Source organism: Ornithodoros turicata, chromosome 3, assembly GCF_037126465.1.
Source record: "Ornithodoros turicata isolate Travis chromosome 3, ASM3712646v1, whole genome shotgun sequence".
In the NCBI taxonomy this organism is placed as follows: domain Eukaryota; kingdom Metazoa; phylum Arthropoda; class Arachnida; order Ixodida; family Argasidae; genus Ornithodoros; species Ornithodoros turicata.
In genome coordinates, this window is record NC_088203.1 from 59,811,637 (window position 1) to 59,838,695 (window position 27,059).

Genomic DNA, 27,059 nt, shown 5'->3' on the forward strand with positions numbered 1-27,059 from the left:
AAATAGGTAATTCGTAGTCATCCTGACATGACGTATAGAACAATAATCTAAATGAAAGTCTAATGAGATAAAGAACTCCAACGCATTTTACACTTCAGGCACGTTACAAAAAATCGGGTTAACTGGACTAGAAGCAATGTAGGAAATTCTTGTACGATATACAGTGTGCCTGCGCGAACTACACACAATTTTTTTTATATCTAGAGAAAGCATATATTTAGCAGTTATAAGCGATCGCGATATGTTCTATGCCAAAAGCCACACCTTACAAGGGCAAAAAACCTCCTAAGTCTATGTATTAATTAGGTTTTGTTAATTATTGGAGATAGGAGCTTGATGCATATATGCAAAATCGGTTTCCCTTGGTGCGCTGTTGCCATTTTCAAAAGAACCCTGGAGACGAGTATCGCGCAAGGGAGGAAGAACGCCCCTTTCTTCCTCGTGTTCAGGGGAAAGGGCAAAAAGAGCGCATCAAGCCGAGCGACAAAAATTACCATCAGATTGCCATTATTTCGAGCCATATATCTCCAGCCTTATTTTGAAGACGCCAGCGACCAGCGCATCGAGGGAAACCAATTTTGCGTTTGCGCCGAGCTTTTATTTCGAATTAAAAAATTAATGATCCCTAATTAATACATCAACTTAGGAGGTGGCTGGTGCCCTCGTAAGGTGTGGCTTTTTGCGCAGAACATATTGTCATCGCTTACAACTGCGAACAAAAAAGATTTGTTCATATGTAAACAAAACTTATGTAGTTAGCGTGCACATCCTGTACATACAAAGAGTACCTGAACGGAAATCCTATCGAACCCGAAATATGAAAAGCAGTGTTATGCGAGGTGCTTTGGTGAAAGGTTTATAATAAAACTATGAGAGCTGCTGACATATCGCTTTCACAATGAGGATATGTGAACTCGCAGAAAACGTGCGTAAGCTATTTTTTGGCTCTTAATGGTCGACTCTTAGACTGTCATAATAGCCAGTAAAGGCTTATCTTCAACAGACATAAGAGGTGACCTAAAGTAACTGCGGAGTTCAGGATGTCTCATCAAGTGCTCCGAAAGAACTTTCAGTGGGGTTTTATTAACTACGTCTTCACATAAAGGCTGCATTCCTCATAATGCAACTTCCGAACCTGATCTGATGTTATCAAAGTGGTGTCAATCTGCACACCCATTTCCTGAAACAATTCCTCTATGCTGCTTACAACGCAATCGACAACCACATGAGAGCACATGTGGTGGCCCTCCGGGTTACGGCATAAATAGCCCAATTTTTTTCAGAGAGCTCTGAGAACTTTGATCTGTTCTTTCCACCTCTTCACACCTATACATTCTGTTGGCTGGCTGTCATCCTGTACTCGTTTGCTTAACTAAATACAAAAATCCGAATGATGTCCGTATCTTTAGATGGTTTCAAATGTTGTCCCACAAGTATCACAAGGAGGAAGAAAGCCAGACCCAGCACACTGAACAATGTGGTCACGAAAGCGCTGGAAATATCTAGTTGACAATCGACAATGTTGGCAAATATGGGTTCGTACATGGCTGGCTGGCTGGCTGGCTGCCTGGGCTTGCGATGAATCCCGTGCTTCCGGAGGGTTGTGGGAAACACCTCGTTTACTGCTTTCTCTCTGAGCTTCTGCAGAGTTATAGACGGGGATTGGGCTGCTGCTGTATTTCTGCTGGACTGCTCGTATGTACCTCTGTGGCACGAGATACCTAAATATAAACCGCAACGTCAAAAGGGGCCTCACTGATTATTTCATTTTTACACGTATCCCCACTGTTTACGTGCAGGAACCATTACCCACACTATTTCTTTACCATCTGTCACAATACTGTCAGGAAACTCATGGCTGTGTCCATGAAAGTTGGAACCAGTGGAGGTGCGCTATGGGTCACCTGCGAAGAATAATCTCTTTTTACTGCAACATTCTGCACAAATTGCAAGGCCTTAATATATCGGGTGCTTTTAGTCTATCCACTTTATGTGCTACTGCACCGAATGCAATTGTAACGTTAAAAATGCTTTGCTCATGACGTCTCAAGTTCACAACGACCTGCGAAGCACCAAATGTTAATGGTTACACAAGTCAGACGTGGAAACGCTCAGCTCGCTTACCCTCCCTTTCGGGATTCTGTCATGTAGTGACAGGCAACCAAGTGATGATAACCGATATTTCAGTGCAATGATAAAAAAAAAGCTACAAATAAGCGACCGTTAAAATAACTGGTTAGGTATCGACTTAAACAATAGCGACAGGGAAAAGAAAGAACGTCTAATTCAGAACGAAGAAGTAGTCGCAATTATCATGCATCTTTGGGATCACTAAAAGCAAATGCATGCAGAAGTTTCTTACTCTAACGTCGTCACCTGCTCAACGCATGCATAAAGCCAACTGTTCATACGCGTTCCTCGTGTTACTAACCTGTTTCAGTCAGTGCTGCATGCTTGGCTCGTGCGTGATGACAATAACAGCATGCTACTTCCACTGCATGTCCATTTTCGTCCATTTCTCCAATAAATGCATCACAATCACAGCCGGCGTCCGTGTAACGTCCTCATGTGAAACCTCGAATGTCTGTGTGGGTCCGTGACATCATATATGCACATGCGAACTTCACCCATGCAACATTACACTAACATGAGAGCGAACTACACAAGAAACTAATAGCAAATACGGAAGGTTACTTACTATGTGACTTTGAATTCCGGTTTTTCTTCTTTTTTTTTTTCCAATGCAACGAATGTCAAAGCGGAGAGGTACCACACAGCAAGCGAAACGCTCCTCCCGCTTTTTTCTGATACACGCTCTTGCCAACTGCCACTTGCTGTTCAACCGCCACCTGCCGACTTTAGCTTCTCCATACGTCAGGTACATGACGCAATACTTTGAAAGTTCAATCCCTGAATGAAGCCCTCGCGTGGACCACTATATTTATGTGGTTTAAAATTGCTTTAGAGAATATGTTTGAGCGGATGGCGTCAGAAGGTCACGTGGCACGTGATGCCTCCCGTCAGGGTGCCCTAGGACACCTCTGAGAGCCCAGTGCAAAGCCAGTCAAGTGTATAAGGGAAAATTAGCTAGAGCTCTTTGGCTGCACGTGTAGCATATGTTTGTAAGTCAAACGTCGCCATGCCAGTACTGGACAGCTGTTTCGGCCTTGTTGGGCCATCGTCAGCAGTACGCAGGCAGGCAACGTTTGAACGGATGGCGTCAGAAGGTCACGTGGCACGTGATGCCTCCCGTCAGGGTGCCCTAGGACACCTCTGAGAGCCCAGTGCAAAGCCAGTCAAGTGTATAAGGGAAAAGAAAATTAGCAAGAGCTCTTTGGCTGCACGTGTAGCATATCTTTGTAAGTCAAACGTCGCCATGCCAGTACTGGACAGCTGTTTCGGCCTTGTTGGGCCATCGTCAGCAGTACGCAGGCAGCAACGTTTGAACGGATGGCGTCAGAAGGTCACGTGGCACGTGATGCCTCCCGTCAGGGTGCCCCAGGACACCTCTCAGAGCCCAGTGCAAAGCCAGTCATGTGTATAAGGGAAAATTAGCAAGAGCTCTTTGGCTGCACGTGTAGCATATGTTTGTAAGTCAAATGTCGCCATGCCAGTACTGGACAGCTGTTTCGGCCTTGTTGGGCCATCGTCAGCAGTACGCAGGCAGCAACGTTTGAACGGATGGCGTCAGAAGGTCACGTGGCACGTGATGCCTCCCGTCAGGGTGCCCTAGGACACCTCTGAGAGCCCAGTGCAAAGCCAGTCAAGTGTATAAGGGAAAAGAAAATTAGCAAGAGCTCTTTGGCTGCACGTGTAGCATATGTTTGTAAGTCAAACGTCGCCATGCCAGTACTGGACAGCTGTTTCGGCCTTGTTGGGCCATCGTCAGCAGTACGCAGGCAGCAACGTTTGAACGGATGGCGTCAGAAGGTCACGTGGCACGTGATGCCTCTCGTCAGGGTGCCCCAGGACACCTCTGAGAGCCCAGTGCAAAGCCAGTCAAGTGTATAAGGGAAAGGAAAATTAGCAAGAGCTCTTTGGCTGCACGTGTAGCATATGTTTGTAAGTCAAACGTCACCATGCCAGTACTGGACAGCTGTTTCGGCCTTGTTGGGCCATCATCAGCAGTACGCAAGCAGGCAACGTTTGAGCGGATAGCGTCAGAAGGTCGCGTGGCACGTGATGCCTCCCGTCAGGGTGCCCCAGGACACCTCTGAGAGCCCAGTGCAAAGCCAGTCAAGTGTATAAGGGAAAAGAAAATTAGCAAGAGCTAACGAAAGGAAAGTTAGGTACCAAGCGAGCTGGTGGTGACGATCCATGACTTGAAAACCCGAGACGAGGTAGGGACGAAAACAGACATACACAAACACGGTCTCAAACTCAGCTGACAGGTTTATTGCACAACAACATTTAAATAGACACTAGGTAGGAGAGTGGGGAAAAGCCAACAAGTTCTTCAAAGCGGGAGACAAGGTCAGGGAAGCTTTGCTGACACAGTTCCCATAACTGAGGATAGAAAGGGTTTCCCGAAGGAGCCTTCTATGAAGGTCAGCCTCCCTGGCCAACACCATTGTTCGACTCCATAAGGGTTCACAGTTGTTACAATCTTGTAGATGTTTAGCTACTTCCGACACACGGTCTTTGTTCCTCACCTTCAATGCATGCTCACGCAGACGATCATTTAAGCAACGCTTACTTTGCCCAATATAACAAAAACCACATTTAAAAGGAATTTCATAGACGATATTCGACTGACATGAAACAAACATTCGCTTACGATTTTTACAACTTGCTACAGAGTTACTGAAAGGTGTCAGGGCGTCAAGACGAAAGTTATTGCGAAAGGCAAGGTTGACATTAAATTTTTTGGCAACATGTAGGAGATTGTGTGATACGGCATGAATGTAGGGAATAACCACACGGTTCTCGTGGGGTTTCACAAGGTCATTGGCAGGACCGAACATCTTAGCGCTAATAAGTCTTAACCCACGGATCACCAAAGACTGAGAATACCCCGCATCACCCAAGCGAACCATTTGGTGGCTGATAGAAGAGCGAAGGTTATGGATGCAAGACTTTTTTGCGGCATTTGACAGTAAGCCAGAGACAACACCGAATTTAACACTTTTCGAGTGACAACTATGGGCTGGAAGTACCGGCTTAGGTTTTTCTTTGCCATAGGACCAACGCAGACCCTGATTGAACATGATTCTTAGGTCCAAGTATTGAAGAGAATTACCGGTAGGACGCTCAAAGGTAAAGGCTAACTCAGGAGCAGCAGATGCTATTACACCACGGCATTCATCAATAAGACCCTCATTCTCACAAGACAATATAAGAAGGTCATCAACAAACCTTTTTACAAGTACCAACGGGGAACGGAATGCAGAAAGAAACGATATTATAGCATTATCAACAGTGCGTAGATAAATCTCAGACAACATTGGCGCAATAGGTGAGCCGATACAAATACCCGTTTTCTGCGTGTACAATGTGCCATCAATGTAGGTGGCAGTGGATTTGAGGTACAATTCTAAGATTCGCAAAAAATCATTGACTGAGATACCTGCTAAAGACTGGAACCGTACCAGCTGCTGCTCTAAAAAGTCTCTTACTCTGTTTAAGAGAAGGTTAACTTGCAGGGAGTAATAAAGATCCTTAATGTCCAAAGAAAGGCCAAAACATTTCTTACCATGAAAGGGGCTCAAGGATTCAACCAAACAATCTGAATTCCTTAGGACGAGAGAACTAGGTTCAAATACAGTGGACAAGGATTGTTGAATATAAGTAGATACAATTTTCTGCCAGGTACGACCTTCGTTGACAACGATTCTCAAAGGCATCTCAGGCTTGTGATCCTTGATAAGAAATTTGACAGAAAGAGTATCAAACGGCGCAGCTTGTATCGATTTGCATGGTGACTGAAGGTCGCTATCCTTGAGAACCGAGCATATTCGCTTTTTTAAAACCCCAACGTTTCCGGAAAAGGGGGTCAACAATTTACCAATAGCTTCCTGTTTCTTAGTTTCGAAAGAATTTACATGGAGGACCGCAAAACTAGCACTTTTGTCCGTTTGTAACAGACATAAGCTCTTATAGCGAAGCTCATCATTTATGCGAAGCAAAGCTTCCCTGACCTTGTCTCCCGCTTTGAAGAGCTTGTTAGCTTACCCCCACTCTCCTACCTAGTGTCTATTTAAATGTTGTTTTGCAATAAACCTGTCAGCTGAGTTTGAGACCGTGTTTGTGTATGTCTGTTTTCGTCCCTACCTCGTCTCGGGTTTTCAAGTCATGGATAGCAAGAGCTCTTTCGCTGCACGTGTAGCATATGTTTGTAAGTCAAACGTCACCATGCCAGTACTGGACAGCTGTTTCGGCCTTGTTGGGCCATCATCAGCAGTACGCAAGCAGGCAACGTTTGAGCGGATGGCGTCAGAAGGTCACGTGGCACGTGATGCCTCCCGTCAGGGTGCCCTAGGACAACGCTGAGAGCCCAGTGCAAAGACAGTCAAGTGTATAAGGGAAAAGCAAATAAAGCAAATGCATGCAGAAGTTTCTTACTGTAACGTCATCACCTGCTCAACGCATGCATAAAGCCAACTGTTCATACGCGTTCCTCGTGTTACTAACCTGTTTCAGTCAGTGCTGCATGCTTGGCTCGTGCGTGATGACAATAACAGCATGCTACTTCCACTGCATGTCCATTTTCGTCCATTTCTCCAATAAATGCATCACAATCACAGCCGGCGTCCGTGTAACGTCCTCATGTGAAACCTCGAATGTCTGTGTGTGTCCGTGACATCATATATGCACCTGCGAACTTCACCCATGCAACATTACACTAACATGAGAGCGAACTACACAAGAAACTAATAGCAAATACGGAAGGTTACTTACTATGTGACTTTGAATTCCGGTTTTTCTTCTTTTTTTTTTTTTTTTTTTCAAATGCAACGAATGTCAAAGCTGAGAGGTACCACACAGCAAGCGAAACGCTCCTCCCGCTTTTTTCTGATACACGCTGTTGCCAACTGCCACTTGCTGTTCAACCGCCACCTGCCGACTTTAGCTTCTCCATACGTCAGGTACATCACGCAATACTTAGAAAGTTCAATTCCTGAATGAAGCCCTCGCGTGGACCACTATATTTATGTGGTTTAAAATTGCTTTAGAGAATATGTTTGAGCGGATGGCGTCAGAAGGTCACGTGGCACGTGATGCCTCCCGTCAGGGTGCCCTAGTACACCTCTGAGAGCCCAGTGCAAAGCCAGTCAAGTGTATAAGGGAAAATTAGCAAGAGCTCTTTGGCTGCACGTGTAGCATATGTTTGTAAGTCAAACTTCTCCATGCCAGTACTGGACAGCTGTTTCGGCCTTGTTGGGCCATCGTCAGCAGTACGCAGGCAGGCAACGTTTGAACGGATGGCGTCAGAAGGTCACGTGGCACGTGATGCCTCCCGTCAGGGTGCCCTAGGACACCTCTGAGAGGCCAGTGCAAAGCCAGTCAAGTGTATAAGGGAAAAGAAAATTAGCAAGAGCTCTTTGGCTGCACGTGTAGCATATGTTTGTAAGTCAAACGTCGCCATGCTAGTACTGGACAGCTGTTTCGGCCTTGTTGGGCCATCGTCAGCAGTACGCAGGCAGGCAACGTTTGAACGGATGGCGTCAGAAGGTCACGTGGCACGTGATGCCTCCCGTCAGGGTGCCCCAGGACACCTCTGAGAGCCCAGTGCAAAGCCAGTCAAGTGTATAAGGGAAAATTACCAAGAGCTTTTTGGCTGCACGTGTAGTATATGTTTGTAAGTCAAACGTCGCCATGCCAGTACTGGACAGCTGTTTCGGCCTTGTTGGGCCATCGTCAGCAGTACGCAGGCAGCAACGTTTGAACGGATGGCGTGTATAAGGGAAAAGAAAATTAGCAAGAGCTCTTTGGCTGCACGTGTAGCATATGTTTGTAAGTCAAACGTCGCCATGCCAGTACTGGACAGCTGTTCCGGCCTTGTTGGGCCATCGTCAGCAGTACGCAGGCAGCAACGTTTGAACGGATGGCGTCAGAAGGTCACGTGGCACGTGATGCCTCCCGTCAGGGTGCCCTAGGACACCTCTGAGAGCCCAGTGCAAAGCCAGTCAAGTGTATAAGGGAAAAGAAAATTAGCAAGAGATCTTTGGCTGCACGTGTAGCATATGTTTGTAAGTCAAACGCCGCCATGCCAGTACTGGACAGCTGTTTCGGCCTTGTTGGGCCATCGTCAGCAGTACGCAGGCAGCAACGTTTGAACGGATGGCGTCAGAAGGTCACGTGGCACGTGATGCCTCCCGTCAGGGTGCCCCAGGACACCTCTGAGAGCCCAGTGCAAAGCCAGTCAAGTGTATAAGGGAAAATTAGCAAGAGCTCTTTGGCTGCACGTGTAGCATGTGTTTGTAAGTCAAACGTCGCCATGCCAGTACTGGACAGCTGTTTCGGCCTTGTTGGGCCATCATCAGCAGTACGCAGGCAGCAACGTTTGAACGGATGGCGTCAGAAGGTCACGTGACACGTGATGCCTCCCGTCAGAGTGCCCCAGGACACCTCTGAGAGCCCAGTGCAAAGCCAGTCAAGTGTATAAGGGAAAAGAAAATTAGCAAGAGCTCTTTGGCTGCACGTGTAGCATATGTTTGTAAGTCAAACGTCACCATGCCAGTACTGGACAGCTGTTTCGGCCTTGTTGGGCCATCATCAGCAGTACGCAAGCAGGCAACGTTTGAGCGGATGGCGTCAGAAGGTCGCGTGGCACGTGATGCCTCCCGTCAGGGTGCCCCAGTACATCTCTGAGAGCCCAGTGCAAAGCCAGTCAAGTGTATAAGGGAAAAGAAAATTAGCAAGAGCTCTTTGGCTGCACGTGTAGCATATGTTTGTAAGTCAAACGTCACCATGCCAGTACTGGACAGCTGTTTCGGCCTTGTTGGGCCATCATCAGCAGTACGCAGGCAGGCAACGTTTGAACGGATGGCGTCAGAAGGTCACGTGGCACGTGATGCCTCCCGTCAGGGTGCCCCAGCTGACACCTCTGAGAGCCCAGTGCAAAGCCAGTCAAGTGTATAAGGGAAAAGAAAATTAGCCAGAGCTCTTTGGCTGCACGTGTAGCATATGTTTGTAAGTCAAACGTCACCATGCCAGTACTGGACAGCTGTTTCGGCCTTGTTGGGCCATCAGCAGTAGGCAAGCAGGCAAGCAGGCAACGTTTGAGCGGATGGCGTCAGAAGGTCACGTGGCACGTGATGCCTCCCGTCAGGGTGCCCTAGGACAACGCTGAGAGCCCAGTGCAAAGACAGTCAAGTGTATAAGGGAAAAGCAAATGCATGCAGAAGTTTCTTACTGTAACGTCATCACCTGCTCAACGCATGCATAAAGCCAACTGTTCATACGCGTTCCTCGTGTTACTAACCTGTTTCAGTCAGTGCTGCATGCTTGGCTCGTGCGTGATGACAATAACAGCATGCTACTTCCACTGCATGTCCATTTTCGTCCATTTCTCCAATAAATGCATCACAATCACAGCCGGCGTCCGTGTAACGTCCTCATGTGAAACCTCGAATGTCTGTGTGGGTCCGTGACATCATATATGCACCTGCGAACTTCACCCATGCAACATTACACTAACATGAGAGCGAACTGCACAAGAAACTAATAGCAAATACGGAAGGTTACTTACTATGTGACTTTGAATTCCGGTTTTTCTTCTCTTTTTTTTCCAATGCAACGAATGTCAAAGCGGAGAGGTAGCACACAGCAAGCGAAACGCTCCTCCCGCTTTTTTCTGATACACGCTGTTGCCAACTGCCACTTGCTGTTCAACCGCCACCTGCCGACTTTAGCTTCTCCATACGTCAGGTACATGACGCAATACTTAGAAAGTTCAATCCCTGAATGAAGCCCTCTCGTGGACCACTATATTTAAAATTGCTTTAGAGAATATGTTTGAGCGGATGCCGTCAGAAGGTCACGTGGCACGTGATGCCTCCCGTCAGGGTGCCCTAGGACACCTCTGAGAGCCCAGTGCAAAGCCAGTCAAGTGTATAAGGGAAAATTAGCAAGAGCTCTTTGGCTGCACGTGTAGCATATGTTTGTAAGTCAAACGTCGCCATGCCAGTACTGGACAGCTGTTTCGGCCTTGTTGGGCCATCGTCAGCAGTACGCAGGCAGGCAACGTTTGAACGGATGGCGTCAGAAGGTCACGTGGCACGTGATGCCTCCCGTCAGGGTGCCCTAGGACACCTCTGAGAGCCCAGTGCAAAGCCAGTCAAGTGTATAAGGGAAAAGAAAATTAGCAAGAGCTCTTTGGCTGCACGTGTAGCATATCTTTGTAAGTCAAACGTCGCCATGCCACTACTGGACAGCTGTTTCGGCCTTGTTGGGCCATCGTCAGCAGTACGCAGGCAGCAACGTTTGAGCGGATGGCGTCAGAAGGTCACGTGGCACGTGAGGCCTCCCGTCAGGGTGCCCCAGGACACCTCTGAGAGCCCAGTGCAAAGCCAGTCAAGTGTATAAGCGAAAATTAGCAAGAGCTCTTTGGCTGCACGTGTAGCATATGTTTGTAAGTCAAACGTCGCCATGCCAGTACTGGACAGCTGTTTCGGCCTTGTTGGGCCATCGTCAGCAGTACGCAGGCAGCAACGTTTGAACGGATGGCGTCAGAAGGTCACGTGGCACGTGATGCCTCCCGTCAGGGTGCCCTAGGACACCTCTGAGAGCCCAGTGCAAAGCCAGTCAAGTGTATAAGGGAAAATAAGCAAGAGCTCTTTGGCTGCACATGTAGCATATGTTTGTAAGTCAAACGTCGCCATGCCAGTACTGGACAGCTGTTTCGGCCTTGTTGGGCCATCGTCAGCAGTACGCAGGCAGGCAACGTTTGAACGGATGGCGTCAGAAGGTCACGTGGCACGTGATGCCTCCCGTCAGGGTGCCCCAGGACACCTCTGAGAGCCCAGTGCAAAGCCGGTCAAGTGTATCAGGGAAAAGAAAATTAGCAAGAGCTCTTTGGCTGCACGTGTAGCATATGTTTGTAAGTCAAACATCGCCATGCCAGTACTGGACAGCTGTTTCGGCCTTGTTGGGCCATCGTCAGCAGTACGCAGGCAGCAACGTTTGAACGGATAGCGTGTATAAGGGAAAAGAAAATTAGCAAGAGCTCTTTGGCTGCACGTGTAGCATATGTTTGTAAGTCAAACGTCGCCATGCCAGTACTGGACAGCTGTTTCGGCCTTGTTGGGCCATCGTCAGCAGTACGCAGGCAGCAACGTTTGAACGGATGGCGTCAGAAGGTCACGTGGCAAGTGATGCCTCCCGTCAGGGTGCCCTAGGATACCTCTGACAGCCCAGTGCAAAGCCAGTCAAGTGTATAAGGGAAAAGAAAATTAGCAAGAGCTCTTTGGCTGCACGTGTAGCATATGTTTGTAAGTCAAACGTCACCATGCCAGTACTGGACAGCTGTTTCGGCCTTGTTGGGCCATCATCGGCAGTACGCAGGCAGGCAACGTTTGAACGGATGGCGTCAGAAGGTCACGTGGCACGTGATGCCTCCCGTCAGGGTGCCCCAGGACACCTCTGAGAGCCCAGTGCAAAGCCAGTCAAGTGTATAAGGGAAAAGAAAATTAGCCAGAGCTCTTTGGCTGCACGTGTAGCATATGTTTGTAAGTCAAACGTCACCATGCCAGTACTGGACAGCTGTTTCGGCCTTGTTGGGCCATCATCAGCAGTAGGCAAGCAGGCAACGTTTGAGCGGATGGCGTCAGAAGGTCACGTGGCACGTGATGCCTCCCGTCAGGGTGCCCTAGGACAACGCTGAGAGCCCAGTGCAAAGACAGTCAAGTGTATAAGGGAAAAGCAAATGCATGCAGAAGTTTCTTACTGTAACGTCATCACCTGCTCAACGCATGCATAAAGCCAACTGTTCATACGCGTTCCTCGTGTTACTAACCTGTTTCAGTCAGTGCTGCATGCTTGGCTCGTGCGTGATGACAATAACAGCATGCTACTTCCACTGCATGTCCATTTTCGTCCATTTCTCCAATAAATGCATCACAATCACAGCCGGCGTCCGTGTAACGTCCTCTTGTGAAACCTCGAATGTCTGTGTGGGTCCGTGACATCATATATGCACCTGCGAACTCCTCCCATGCAACATTACACTAACATGAGAGCGAACTACACAAGAAACTAATAGCAAATACGGAAGGTTACTTACTATGTGACTTTGAATCCCGGTTTTTCTTCTTTTTTTTTTTTCCAATGCAACGAATGTCAAAGCGGAGAGGTAGCACACAGCAAGCGAAACGCTCCTACCGCTTTTTTCTGATACACGCTGTTGCCAACTGCCACTTGCTGTTCAACCGCCACCTGCCGACTTTAGCTTCTCCATACGTCAGGTACATGACGCAATACTTAGAAAGTTCAATCCCTGAATGAAGCCCTCGCGTGGACCACTATATTTATGTGGTTTAAAATTGCTTTAGAGAATATGTTTGAGCGGATGGCGTCAGAAGGTCACGTGGCACGTGATGCCTCCCGTCAGGGTGCCCTAGGACACCTCTGAGAGCCCAGTGCAAAGCCAGTCAAGTGTATAAGGGAAAAGAAAATTAGCAAGAGCTCTTTGGCTGCACGTGTAGCATATGTTTGTGAGTCAAACGTCACCATGCCAGTACAGGACAGCTGTTTCGGCCTTGTTGGGCCATCATCAGCAGTACGCAAGCAGGCAACGTTTGAGCGGATGGCGTCAGAAGGTCACGTGGCACGTGATGCCTCCCGTCAGGGTGCCCTAGGACAACGCTGAGAGCCCAGTGCAAAGCCAGTCAAGTGTATAAGGGAAAAGAAAATTAGCAAGAGCTCTCTGGCTGCACGTGTAGCATATGTTTGTGAGTCAAACGTCACCATGCCAGTACAGGACAGCTGTTTCGGCCTTGTTGGGCCATCATCAGCAGTACGCAAGCAGGCAACGTTTGAGCGGATGGCGTCGGAAGGTCACGTGCCACGTGATGCCTCCCGTCAGGGTGCCCTAGGACAACGCTGAGAGCCCAGTGCAAAGCCAGTCAAGTGTATAAGGGAAAAGAAAATTAGCAAGAGCTCTTTGGCTGCACGTGTAGCATATGTTTGTGAGTCAAACGTCACCATGCCAGTACAGGACAGCTGTTTCGGCCTTGTTGGGCCATCATCAGCAGTACGCTAGCAGGCAACGTTTGAGCGGATGGCGTCAGAAGGTCACGTGGCACGTGATGCCTCCCGTCAGGGTGCCCTAGGACAACGCTGAGAGCCCAGTGCAAAGCCAGTCAAGTGTATAAGGGAAAAGAAAATTAGCAAGAGCTCTTTGGCTGCACGTGTAGCATATGTTTGTGAGTCAAACGTCACCATGCCAGTACAGGACAGCTGTTTCGGCCTTGTTGGGCCATCATCAGCAGTACGCAAGCAGGCAACGTTTGAGCGGATGGCGTCGGAAGGTCACGTGGCACGTGATGCCTCCCGTCAGGGTGCCCTAGGACAACGCTGAGAGCCCAGTGCCAAGCCAGTCAAGTGTATAAGGGAAAAGAAAATTAGCAAGAGCTCTTTGGCTGCACGTGTAGCATATGTTTGTGAGTCAAACGTCACCATGCCAGTACAGGACAGCTGTTGCGGCCTTGTTGGGCCATCATCAGCAGTACGCAAGCAGGCAACGTTTGAGCGGATGGCGTCAGAAGGTCACGTGGCACGTGATGCCTCCCGTCAGGGTGCCCTAGGACAACGCTGAGAGCCCAGTGCAAAGCCAGTCAAGTGTATAAGGGAAAAGAAAATTAGCAAGAGCTCTCTGGCTGCACGTGTAGCATATGTTTGTGAGTCAAACGTCACCATGCCAGTACAGGACAGCTGTTTCGGCCTTGTTGGGCCATCATCAGCAGTACGCAAGCAGGCAACGTTTGAGCGGATGGCGTCGGAAGGTCACGTGGCACGTGATGCCTCCCGTCAGGGTGCCCTAGGACAACGCTGAGAGCCCAGTGCAAAGCCAGTCAAGTGTATAAGGGAAAAGAAAATTAGCAAGAGCTCTTTGGCTGCACGTGTAGCATATGTTTGTGAGTCAAACGTCACCATGCCAGTACTGGACAGCTGTTTCGGCCTTGTTGGGCCATCATCAGCAGTACGCAAGCAGGCAACGTTTGAGCGGATGGCGTCAGAAGGTCACGTGGCACGTGATGCCTCCCGTCAGGGTGCCCTAGGACAACGCTGAGAGCCCAGTGCAAAGCCAGTCAAGTGTATAAGGGAAAAGAAAATTAGCAAGAGCTCTTTGGCTGCACGTGTAGCATGTTTGTGAGTCAAACGTCGCCATGCCCGTACTGGACAGCTGTTTCGGCCTTGTTGGGCCATCGTCAGCAGTACGCAGGCAGGCAACGTTTGACTTGCATATGCTACACGTGCAGCCAAAGAGCTCTTGCTAATTTTCTTTTCCCTTTTAGAGAATATATTTTATAATCACTGCACTATAAGTCCACTCCAATTGCCGCTTAAGTTCACGCTGTTTCCTTATTGACCTCTAACGCATTTATCTTACTGAACCATGAAATAACTTGGTTATAAATCGCATGGAAAATATTAATGCTTGCACTGAGCAAATTAGTAGATTTTCTTCGCAAACATAAGTACGAAACTTTCGCGAAACGGCGGACCACTTCGCTTTGATAAGTAATGCTGGTAACTTCTCCAAAAGCGTAACGCCGTCCTTAGGGGTAACGCCACTGTTTCTCTCGCAATGTAATCTGTAAGAGGGTAGCGCACGTCCACATGTAACCTTTGAATGGGCTCTAACCTTTACATCGAGCACAAATAACTTGTATTTCACAAGTTAGATGTGTTTCAGAGTAACGTTAGAAGGAACCAGATTAAGAGCGTACCGCCGGCTGTGGTGTCTAAGGCTACCAAGACATATTACGTTTGATTGAAAATTGGGTTCTGCTTAGAACGCCACTAATTATCAGTGCTGGTGCATAAAGTTATTTCAGGACTGTTGCCTCTTCCCAGGGCAACGACACTGCACTACAATGACACTGGCCCGCATAAAAGTAACACAGTTACCACAAAGAAAGACTACACTAGTTCGCTGCATTCCGAGCCAGTGCATCTGGTTCACGACGGACTCCTGCCCCACAGTAATGGCGTATAGCTCATTCACGGCTTCCATGCGCCCGCTAGGGTGGTCTTGCCCAAGCTGTAGCAGATAAAACTGTTGATCAGTATCCTTCTAGCTGTGCCCTGTACACTCAAAGATGAACTTCACCACATAGCCCACCATCATCCCGGGTGACATCATTCTTTCCCCTGATTTGCTGAAAACGGAGGTGTACGCGATTTTTGTGACCTTAGGCAGTTCACAAGTGCCGCAAAAATGGCGTACGCCCTCCTCCCCCGTTTTTATCCAATCAAGGAAGAGAATGTTGTCATTCGAGATGATCGTTGACTAGGAGCGGGCGATGCGGTGAAGCTCTGTTTTTAGAGTGTAATTGGTTACTGCGTGCGTATAACGAAACGGGGAAAGGGCGGTTTGGTAGGAAACATGGTGGCCTTGAAGGCAACGCATAGGCCCCCTGAGAACGCGTATTCTTAGATCGCATAAATTAGCGATCCACCGAAAGGGTAAGATTGCCTATTTAATGTCGCCTTCATCGTTTGCTTGTTGCCCATTCAGATTGCGTGAGAACATCCTCAGCCGCAGAGGAGACCCCAGTCTTTGGGTGAACAGCAGACGGGCTATCAAAATCCTCGACGATGAAGAGCAAGGTGACGACAGACGGACGAGGGGAAGAGACAGTGGCAAGTTTTCCTTGGGCGAGAGACTCAGGGCAAAGAAGGCGCAGGATTACGAGGACGACGACTACGATATCCTCTCTGACAAAGAAATGCGTGTCTCTGGAGAAGGTACGTATCGCCGAATGGAAAGCAAAATTCAGTTGCGTCGCCCAGAAACCAGTGAAAAGTTGTTAAACACCATGATCGCATTTCTCATAATTTCCTTCCGAGGTGAGCAAGGAAAGTCGTGCATTATCCCACATTTCATCGCTTTCATGTTGTGGAGTAGTATCATTTTTTAAATCTCAATTCTTACAGTGCATCGCACATAACTGCCAATTCAGTGAGCTGACAGAAAACATTGAGAGGTAGAAAATCCAGCGAAGCGGTAAGGAAATGTTAAGGCTGCTTTACAGTCCGACGGAACGGGATGGAACGGCGCGCGGCGGGCCGCTGCGCCACGCCAGCGGCCGTCGTTGAGTTTATAGGTGGACGGTATAAAGGCGAAGCGTGACGGGACAGCTGCGCGCGACCCCGCCGGCCGTCGCCCAACGTGTGGAGCACGTCTTTACTTCTGGTGTCGGCCATCTGTAGCATCGACTACAACGCCCTGCGCTTGTCGTTCGAAGCCGCAAACGATCATCAGAATCTGCAAGAAACATGTCGGGTAGATGGCAGAGATAAGAAAATGGAAGAAGTGCACAAAAGGTGCAAACTTCAGAACCGTGCGCTCCCTTCTGTGCCGTGCTGTGTGTCTGTTCTGTACTATGATCAAGTGACGACGGCGAAGTGTGGCGTGGCGTAGCGTGGAACTCGGCGGCGACAGACCAAACTTTGCGTCGGACTGTAAACCAGCCTTAAAGGCAAGTGCCGACGAGAGCCGACGATATTTCGAACACCGTCTTTTGTGCACCATCCTCATCATTGGCATGGTATTTAAAGGAGCACAGAAAGCCATCTAAAAATGTTTGTTTCCGACGCATTATGGAAGGATGTGACTTGATTCGACGACATACAACAAAAATTATCTGTACGCAATATTGTTCGTATAGAAAATGCACCCGAACATCTGCGGCTAAGTGTATCGTGGCCATACTGAGCCTGAAGTTTTCTGTGAATTTCAGATGACTTTACGCCTTCATTCATGAGAAACTTCATGACAATTCGTTGTTCGATGTGCGCGCTCACCTCGTTGTCGGCCATCTTGTCCAGCAGGAATCTTCTGTTTTGCACAAACATTGGACCACCACGTGGTGAACACGGAGGCCTGGCTCGTGTGAAAATGACGAAAAAGAAGTAGCGCGAGCCAATTGTACACTCAGGAGACAGAAAGTCCCGGTTTCACTTGAACAACCCTCGTACTTGTCTGTGTAGCAGACGACGCCTCTCTGGACTAGTCAGCGGCAGTGACGTCAAAGCAACACGGGTGGCTAGTTGCGGGCGTTGTCACTGTTGCGCCTGGTCGCAATTTTTAAAACAGAATTCTGCGATATTTATGCACTGGCATTTATACATTCGTGTTTATTCATTATATGAAAATTGCACGTACAATATACAAGATGGGAAGGACCCAGTGGGAACCAATTGCCTGTTGAAGTGTCCTCCTTAGTGCGTACAAAGAATGTTAATGCACAGTGTAGGGTGGGTAACCAAAAAATATGATGGCACAATACTGGACACAAGGATATGCTACATATAGTTATACAGGCATTAGTTCAAAAACACTACACTCATGAATGGGAACTTAGGAAGTGAGACATTAAGGAGTGGTAACTGTTATTCAATGCTGTACACAATGAAATGCTATACAGGGTGTCTAAGGGTGTCCCAGGGCTAAATAATTCGCGAACGGGTGCGCCAGTCGAAGAACTTTCTTTTTTACAAGTATCTGTTCGATACTACCTGCAAGCTTCGCACCGTGTGAATGAGTGGGAGGCGCTCATTATTTAACTAAAAGTTCAAATGAGTTTCGTGAAAAACATAACTTCTAAATCAGGGCGCCGTCGGCATTAAAATGGGTACTACCCCTTTTGGGATCTTCAGTGGACACCTTTTGGATAAAAATGTGCCACCCAAGCGGATTATTTGTTGCAGTAATTAATTGGTTTCGGTTTACATATGGTTTATTCGGTTTACATACGGTTTATTCGGTTTACATACGGTTATTACGGTGAAGCGCCAAAGGACGCGCTTCCATTCCCTTATCCACCAATGAATTCTGTGTTCTTGAGCTTACTTCGCAATGGGGAGTGCTGAAGTTTGGGCCAGTGCTGTGCTAGTGGAAAGCATGTGATATCAAGGTACTATGCGATAAACTGTGTTTCGTCCGTGCGATCATTACACAAAAGGGGCGCATATCAGTCAGATACGCGGGGTGGGGGACTGGCGAAGTCTATATGACGCTGTTACCTTTTTTTTTTTTTTAGCATTCCCCGTGGCGAAGTAAGCTCAAGAACACGTAATTAATTGGTGGATAAGGGAGTGGAAGAGCGTCCTTTTGCGCTTCACCGCGACCAGCCGCGACAAAAGTATGTAAACCGAAACCAATTAATTACTGCAACAAATGACCCGCTTCGGTGGCAGATTTTTATCGAAAAGCGTCCACTGAAGGTCCCAAAAGGGGTGGCTCCCATTTTAATGCCGATGGCGCGCTGCTTTAGAAGTTGTTTTTCACGAAACTGATTTTAATTTTTATTTAAATAATGAGCGCCTCCCACTCATTCACACGGTGCGCAGCGTGTGGATGCTATCGGAGAGATGCTTGTAAAAAAGAGTTATTCGATTGGTACACCCGTTCGCGAATTATTTAGCCCGGGGATTTAACTGAGACACCCGGTATACAGACATAGCTCAAGAACTCTACACCCATTACTGAGAACATAAGAAACTACGACATTACGTAAACATAAGAAAACCCCTCACCTGTTTTTAAAGATGGATATTGTTTCATTGTCTTTTATTGCGCTGTTAGTTGGTTCCACTCACGAACACCGCGATAGAAGAAAGTTTCCGTAATTTAAGTTAGGAGGCGGCAAGTAGTAAACCTTCTGCTTTATTCACAATGCAGGAGCAGACTGTACGCCGTGCATAGATGAGATGGTTGCAAAATAATCAGTAAATGAAGCGGCAATAGCAGCCGGATCTTCATGTGTTATGTTGTTATATGTAATTTTCTCAGTTCTGACACGAGGGTTCGACCTGTTTAGAAGTGTTCACGATTTTTCACCTGTCTTTATTGCTGGAGAATCTGTAATCTGAGAATAGTAATAATGTCTTTTGGCGTAATTGATTTTGTTGATATGTATTTAGAGTATAACGCATACCTTTCTTCAAAGGCCTATTGAAAGGGTTTCTCTTTGCCTTCTTTCTGGGATGATGTTTTTTCTTTGTACTTTTTATGATGGCACGAGTAACCCACAGATTGTCAGAACTGAGATATTTGCTCTTGGATGTAGTATAGTGGTATTTGCTGTGACTGTGAGAGCCAAGGTTAAGGACTGAACAAACGCATCTTAAGCTTTATCAGCACATGAGATGTTTAGAATATCACTCCAGACGGTATCTTTAGAGAGGTGATGAAGCTTTCAGCATTGAAATACGATGTTGAGAATTGCGTTGCACTCGTCTTGCATCGAGCTTCAAGCGTCGCGGACACAGCAAAATGATTTGAGATATTTGCATCTATGGCTTGAGGACCCGACAAAATGCAGTTCCTTATCCATGTATGATCTAATAGCGCGGAGCTACGAGGCGTGACCCTCGTGGGTGTTGAAATGGGGCACCTATAGTCGTAACTACTCAGACAGCTCACAAAACATCTGTATTTGTACAGTGCTTCTCTAATATAATAATATTAATATCACCAGCAATCGGCGCAGATTTATTTTCACGAGATAGCCGAAGCAGTGTTTGTTCCATAATAGATATAAATTCAGTGATGTTTTCCGAATGGCGGGCGGTACACCACGCCGATTACAATGTTCTTCTGCGAGCAGAGAAGTGAACCTTTGTCTATTTGAATCTATAATGATGCACAAAGTGAATCAAGAGCAATGTCTTTTCGGTTGATACAACGGAGATTTGGTGCAAGAAACAAGGCCACTCCTCCACCCTTCGTACCTTTACCAGCTTTTCACGCCCAGGGGCGGATCTAGAGGGGAAGTTAAGATGCCCTGACCCCCTCCTCAATTTCTGTTTTCACATAGTGTGACCTAGATCGTGTATCTTCCATGCTGGACAAGACTGCCCCCCCCCTCTCAGAAAAATCCTGGATCCGCCCCTGGTCACAACAAAAGAATTAAACCAATACGGAGTGGTTTCATAGCTTCTTAACCGTGTCTCACTTATAGCAATGGTTTGGTATAGCAATGGTAGCAATAGCTTTGGTTTCTTGCACGGAGAAAGGATTAAATAGTATTCAAACTCCTAGCGTTGAAGTCAATTAACGAAAAACCCATTCGTTAGGTCTAAGAGGAACAGCAAGTGTACATTGTTCATGTTCATTGCACGAAGCCTATTTTAACGAGTCAATGATTCATTGTCGCCGTTGGTCGCAAATTGTACAATTGAATTCTGCGATATTTATACATCGGTCGAATGAATCACTTCGCATGCTGCATTTTAACAGCCAGGATAACCGCTGGCTTAAAAAAAAAAGTGCAGTCACTGAAGTGCTTTCTGCGCTTTTTAAAGGGTTAGGGGTGACGTTGTTAAGGTTTCAGTTGCATTATAGGTCAACAGCTCGGTGGATACGAAAAATCAATCATCCCTCCTTTAAATGCGATGTCAATTATGAGGACGGTACCCAGAAAGACAACAGTCTCTGTTCGATATCAGCTCTTTTCTTGAGGCACTCCTCTATCCAAACAGTTTTTCGTTAACAACAGTGGTCGTGCAGCAATGCAAGGATTACAGAGCTGGGTCTAGGGTATAACGCGCAGTTTCAATTTCAATTAACATCGTTAGAAATTATGCAGCAACGTACACATGCCACAAAAGCCGCCAAATTATGGTCCTGGCTTCTGTTCTTTTTTTTTTTTCAGAGTGCCAAATGAAACGCCTTAGAAAGCAGTCTCAAATATGCGACAAGACTTTCTCACAAAATATTCAATCAGTTACGGGAAGAAATTCTGCACGTTTGCTCGAGAGTGTTCCACCTGCAAAAGAAATCCAGGGAAAGCTATGCCTGTAAGTATGGTAACGATAGGGCGGCCAACAAATGATTGATCCAATAGTGACAACTTATAGTCTGTCATCCGCACGTCTGTCTTTTGCTTTTGTTTCTGCAACAGTCCTTTTCGGTGTTACCCTACTGACAACATGCCAACTGGAAATTTTTAGACATGGCATAATATCGTCGAATGTAGTTCAAGACAGAACACAATGACGAAACGAAAGAGAAACATTTGGGGGCTCTCTTCGTCGAAGATGTCCAAGAAGTTTTGGATGTGGAATTTTACTTCGGTACAATATACTTTATTAAGGTAATGAATAAGTGAATTGAGTTGATTAATCGACACCATACCATTAAGGACAAATACATACAAAGCCTCAAGTGCCTAAGAAATTAATGATGAAAGAAGGAAGTCACTGAAATGGCTAGCCAGCTGTAGGACTCGAACCCACATCTTCTGGATTACCGGTCCAGGGCTCTTACCAATTGAACTAAGCTAACAAGTAAGAGCCCTGGACCGGCAATCCAGAAGATGTGGGTTCGAATCCTACAGCTGGCTAACCTTTTCAGTGTCTTCCTTCTGCAAACTGTTTGTTTCTCCTCTCTTGGCCCATTATCCACGACGTGTGAAGGTATGCGAGAAACGAAACGTGAAGGACCATTCTCCCTTCCTGCATGACAGTAAGCGCCCGGGATGCAACACGTACGCAAGCAGCACTGTGATTTTTTGAAACCGTTTATTATCCGTCTATACGGCCGAGGTATATCTGCCAGCGATCTTCGAAGCTGATGGCGCCATTTTCGGGATTTCTGGAAAACACAGGGTGTTTCACGACACAAAGTTAAAACAAAGAACACTCAAAATGTGCAATCAACGACATGAGGGGGCATTTGTAGGGGACAACAGATAACAGATTTGTAGGGGTCTTCACCGCATATCTCGTGTTTTTCGTTATTGAAAGTTTTTGCATGGTTACCTAAGCACCCTGTATAAGGAAAATACTATGGCCCTCGACTACCTCGAAGGCAGAAGGGGTAGGTATCATGCTGGGTGCTCTTGTACTCCACAAGAATTTCTGTGACGGTAGGATAGCACTGACTTATGCCAGGCAGCCTGTGCACGTCTAAAGTAATGCAGTGGTTGACTGCTGCTCTATGGCGGAAGAAATATTTCGTGACCAGTGCAGCGGCGTACACAAAATTCTGTACTCTCGCTGCTTATAGCTATCATGAGAAAGTTGCCCACGCCTATATTACGACTGTCTTGTGCTGGGCCCAACGTTCCATTTCAGAAGCAGCGGTAGCCACATTAAAGATAATTGAAGTCCCTAGTGGATGCAGGATGCAGTAGATACACCTCAGCTCTGACGACAATATTTCCAACACGAGGCCATCCTTTTGTTGGGCAGACAGCTGTTGTATAGCTTGGGACAAAAGTTTACGGAATGCGCGAGCAGTGCATTTTGTCCTCGTGCTCCGTTCACTCTTTCAGATGGAGGGAGGAGAGCATCGGTAGCGACACCAGCCCAAACCGCTTCGCGAGCACATTCATGCGATACCGAAACCACACTCGCGCACCCTTCAGAACGAGTGAACGAGCCCGCTTCCGCCAACCGCAAGTGTGTCGCGCCGAGGAGAAAATACACCACTCGCGCGTTCTGTGAACTTTTTCCCTAAGCTGTACAACAAAACAGAAGAAGACCTGATGCTCCTGCATCGGCTTACCTTTGTTGCATGCCTATAGATTTTCCTATAGATTTGGTCATTGAAGCGTTGATGTTCGTTTGCGCCGCTTGCGACAGCGTTATAGCATAAGTAACTAATGAGGCTCTGTTATTCCAGATCCCTGAAGGCATATCGTTCGTGCCTGTTGGAAACTGCAAATCGACTGAACTGTGGGGAAATTGCAGGAAAAGTTTCTGTCGTGGTTGAAGATCAGATGAAGAAACTTGGAATGGCGTTCTGCACAGGCTGTCGACCACAATTTCGAAACTTTTTCCAGCTGGCTGTTGCTGCCGTGCTATTTCAATACATTTTGACATAAGATACGTAAGCTTACGCGTGTAATATTAAGCGTCAGCTCATATACGGTTGAAAATTTGCGATACCTAAATTGTGTAACTTACGAGCTTATCAGTACGTGTGCTTCAGATGTGACGTGCAGTCATCAGGTTTTGGACAGCTGTTGTTTTCAACGACGAGCTGTTCGGCCAGTCCAAATGCCCCTGTTGCTGCGATTCCCCCTCAAAATAATGACGATAGACAAGGTTTTGCCAGAATTTTTTGCCAGGACGTTTTCTAATGAAGACTGAATGAGGATGATAATAATAATAATATTTATTTTTTATGGTTGTAATAATAATTATTTTTGTATTGATTATTCTTGTAGGTATGTATTTCTGTTTCAGGAAATTTATTGAACGTCAACACTAGTACACTATTACTTCATTTAGAATTCATTACGATGAGAAATGCGCAAGCTCTACTATGTACATATGATTGCACGACTGTGACTATGTAAATGACTGACTGTGTGACTGTGGCTATGTACACTAACGTACGCACCATGAATGTGAATGGAGGGATGATCGCGCCACCGACGCCAGAAACCCTCCCCTCCTAGTGTGAAGAAGTCTTGCTGCAGGATGGTGGTGACGCTGACTCGCAATTTCCGTATCAGCAGGAACAAGAGGAGGTTGCGACGACGCTATGCCACAACTTTAATGCGTGCTGCCCATATAACCTGTGCCCCACACGCCGTTACAAGTGCTCTAATGCGGTGTCACGGCTGGCCACTGGGCAGATGATGTTCGTATCTGCCGAAGTAATTGCCAAAAAGTTGAGGGCGATTAATGTAATTAATTCGATGACACTGCGTTAGCATTAGACGTTCGCAGACTTGTATCCGTTACTCGAAAAAAGTGATTGATTACAGTTACCAATTACTTGACTCTAAATGTAAGTGAGTAACGAGTAGAAAAGTAACGCTTTACTCTGGTCGTTACTCTGCATTCACGCAAATTATACCCGCCTTTATGTGCCTCAGAGAAAAACAAATCGTTCAACAGTGGAACAGCTGAAATAACACGAAATACAACGCGTAGGACAAGTAGATCTGTACGTCTACTTTGATCGCCCGGGAAGACGTTGACCCGATTGTGGAAGAGCATTGCGTGGATCTTCCCCACGAAACCTCCAAAGCTACCACAAAGGTACCACCACACTGGTGTAGGAAGAGATGAGGGAGAGAGACCCTGAAATTCCAGAACGTTATTACAATAACCTCCGCTTGCTATAATAGAACGGCCCAAGAAAGGCTGATGGCACGAGGGTCTTGACTTGGGGCAGAACATCTGAAAGTAATCATTTACTGAGTAATCGATTACTCAGAAAAGTAATTGATTACTCGAAAAATTACCTTGACAGTAAAGTAACTGATGACTCGAAAAATTACTTTGATTACAGGTAACGCAATTACTAGTAGCGCTTCGTTCGTTTTTAAGTTATGGAACTAGTAACGCGTTACGCACAAGTCTGGACGCTTGTAGTTTCGCTTGTAATTGCTTTTCTTATGCTTCTTATTTTTATATACTTTGTTAAGTATTATTATGCTCATTAAAGGATCTTTGATGAACGCTTAGTATGCTTGTTCGACTACATAATGGCTTATTTTCCGGCAAGTTAGCTACCACGTCAGATGACAGTAGTCTTACCCCATAAAAGTCTACCTACCCCGGCCTGCCGTGCTCTATTAGACGATTTCAGAAATTGCATGGATGGCCCACCGGAGAGCGCCGTGTTGCGAAAGCCGCGCTGCACCTTGGGATTTAGTTTTCATGAGAAGAAGAAGAGCGCAAACGGTTTAGGTTTTCTTTCTCCTTCACCTCCCGCAACTTCGAGCAACAGGCAGCGAGCACGAATATAAACCATTTCCCACGACGCATTGCGCGATGCGCGTGACTTGGGCGACGGAGGGCCCCCGTGCGGAGAACAAGGCCAATATCTGAAATCTCCTATTACTCAATGCAGGTGGCACATTGTGTCGTCTACGTGTAAAGCTTGTGGCGGCCCGTGGACGACGATGAAGACGTGCCTCTGTTGCCGCGCGCCAGTGCGCCTGGCAGCCAGTTGTACCGGCACCGTCGTAGCGTGAGGCCACGACCATCTGCCCGCTGGGAGATTCTATCATCGCCGGTCAGGACTCATGTAGAGTGACACCACCTGCTTAACAAGCTCATAAGGACGTTCAGTCATGGTAAATTTCAGAGTGATCGAGCTCCGCTGCGTAAAGTTATAACACAAAGCGTGCAATTACTGTAGTCAAAACAATCAAGATGGCGGTGTTGCAAAGCGCAGTTGACATGCTCCCCAGACGGCGACGTGTCGCATATCCCGCCAGCCGGATGGAATGGCGGTTTTCATTAGCTTTCGTGTAACCGTGTGGAAGGTAATTGCCGAGATAATTAGCAGATAACCAAAAAAGGATATCGTCCGCTTATACTGAAAGGTAGTGAAATAACATAACGCGGAGACGTCTCTGTCTGCCAAAGCGACACGTCGCCATCTGGGGAGCTGCGTGTCAACTGTGCTTCGCAACGCCGCCATCTTGGTTCGTTTGACTATGGGAATCGCACGTTCTGCGTTATAACTTCGCATTGCGGTGCTCAACCACTTCGATATTTACCATGATTGTTACTCAATCAGTTGTTTTCGTGAAAACATCACGTGTTTACATTTTCTGGGGTTAAGTGACATCTGCCAGGTTTCGTACCATTCGCTTATTTTATACAAGTCTCTCTGTAAGGCTATATGGTCAGCTGTGGAATGGACTGTGCGATAGACGACGCAGTCATCTGCAAATAGGCGAATGTGCGATGAAACTGACTAGAAACTGACATGAAACTGACTGACTGACATGAAACTGAACGAGGAGTTGAGTCGTAGTGAATTTTAGTGGGATTGCCACGTATGTTGACTGTTTCGAACATGTGTGTCATCTGCGGGAAGTTGTTGGATGTAACGACGTATTGAATTGGGCACTGCACACGCTTCAACGACCAGTCTTGCAGTACTGCTTGGGCATTTGTACAACACGGATACGTACCATTTTCTGCATTTTCAGTCAATATGGGGTGTACACGAGCAATATGGGGCCCATATTGCCAAGTTTGAGCCAATATGGGGGAAATCCTGGCAAATCGCGTCCCATATTGGACCCGTATCGCCAATGACCAGCCAATATGGGCCCAATATTTTGTGCTGCTTGGGTATGGATCGGCGCGGGCGAAACATGTTCAAAATAGCCAGTTTAAAGGGACAGTCCGGGAAAACCGGAAGTTGATTTTTTTCCAACTGTCACGGAGGCTTACATGCTGTGTGGAAAGTCTCAGCTCACAAAATGGCATGGTTTTCGAGACACCGAATAAAAACTACTCCTCTGAAGACATCCGGTTTCGTTTTTCTCCCTCGCATACTCCTTGCCTACACTGGCATACACAACGGTTTAAGTAAGAAAACAAGTAATGACGTTTCGGAATCCACGCGGATTCCATCGTCAGAATGGTGCGAAACTGCCCAAGTCTATTTAAAGGGACTATCGCATCCGGCCGGTTGATTCTGAAACTATAGTGCCGTTTTACTCGATGTTCATCACCGACAATGCCAGAAAAAGTCCAACGCGAACAAGTGGTGTAGTTTCTGTGCAGTTTGATGGAAAACATAGCATTAACAGACGACGGATGTTGAGGGCGTTCCGCAATTCCCTCTCTGCAAGCGTCATACAAACATACAGGGTCTTACCCTATAAAAGTCTACCCGTGCTGGCATGCCGTGCTCGCCGATTACTCAATGCAGGTGGTACATTGTGTTGCCTACGCGTCAGTGGTCTTCCAGAAGACATGAATCACTGTCACCTGTTTCGTTGAAGCTGTATCGGGGAAGGTACCCGGAAGGTCAGCCTGCACGAATGTGAACGCACCCCAGTTATGCATTGTTCGTGCAATGACAGTGCGGTACAGCCGCTAATTAACACAAATGTAAAGTGTCACAGAAAGGCGTACGCCACCCAGTTTCAACAAATCAGGGCAGAAGATGTCATTCGCAA

The 27,059-nt window shown here is 47.0% G+C and overlaps 1 protein-coding gene across 3 annotated transcripts in view; it reads left to right on the forward strand.

Moving 5' to 3' along the window:
• The window catches only part of LOC135388513 (uncharacterized), a 148,676-nt gene extending 125,373 nt beyond the window's left edge, over window positions 1-23,303 (forward strand). For all 3 annotated transcript variants that reach the window (XM_064618094.1, XM_064618096.1, XM_064618095.1), the window contains exons 18-20: window positions 15,683-15,912; window positions 20,826-20,970; window positions 22,799-23,303. In XM_064618094.1, the coding sequence (XP_064474164.1) occupies window positions 15,683-15,912; window positions 20,826-20,970; window positions 22,799-23,000 (577 nt within the window). In that variant the 3' untranslated portion in view covers window positions 23,001-23,303. The remainder of the gene's footprint in view (window positions 1-15,682; window positions 15,913-20,825; window positions 20,971-22,798) is intronic.
• The last annotated feature ends 3,756 nt before the right edge of the window (window positions 23,304-27,059 follow it).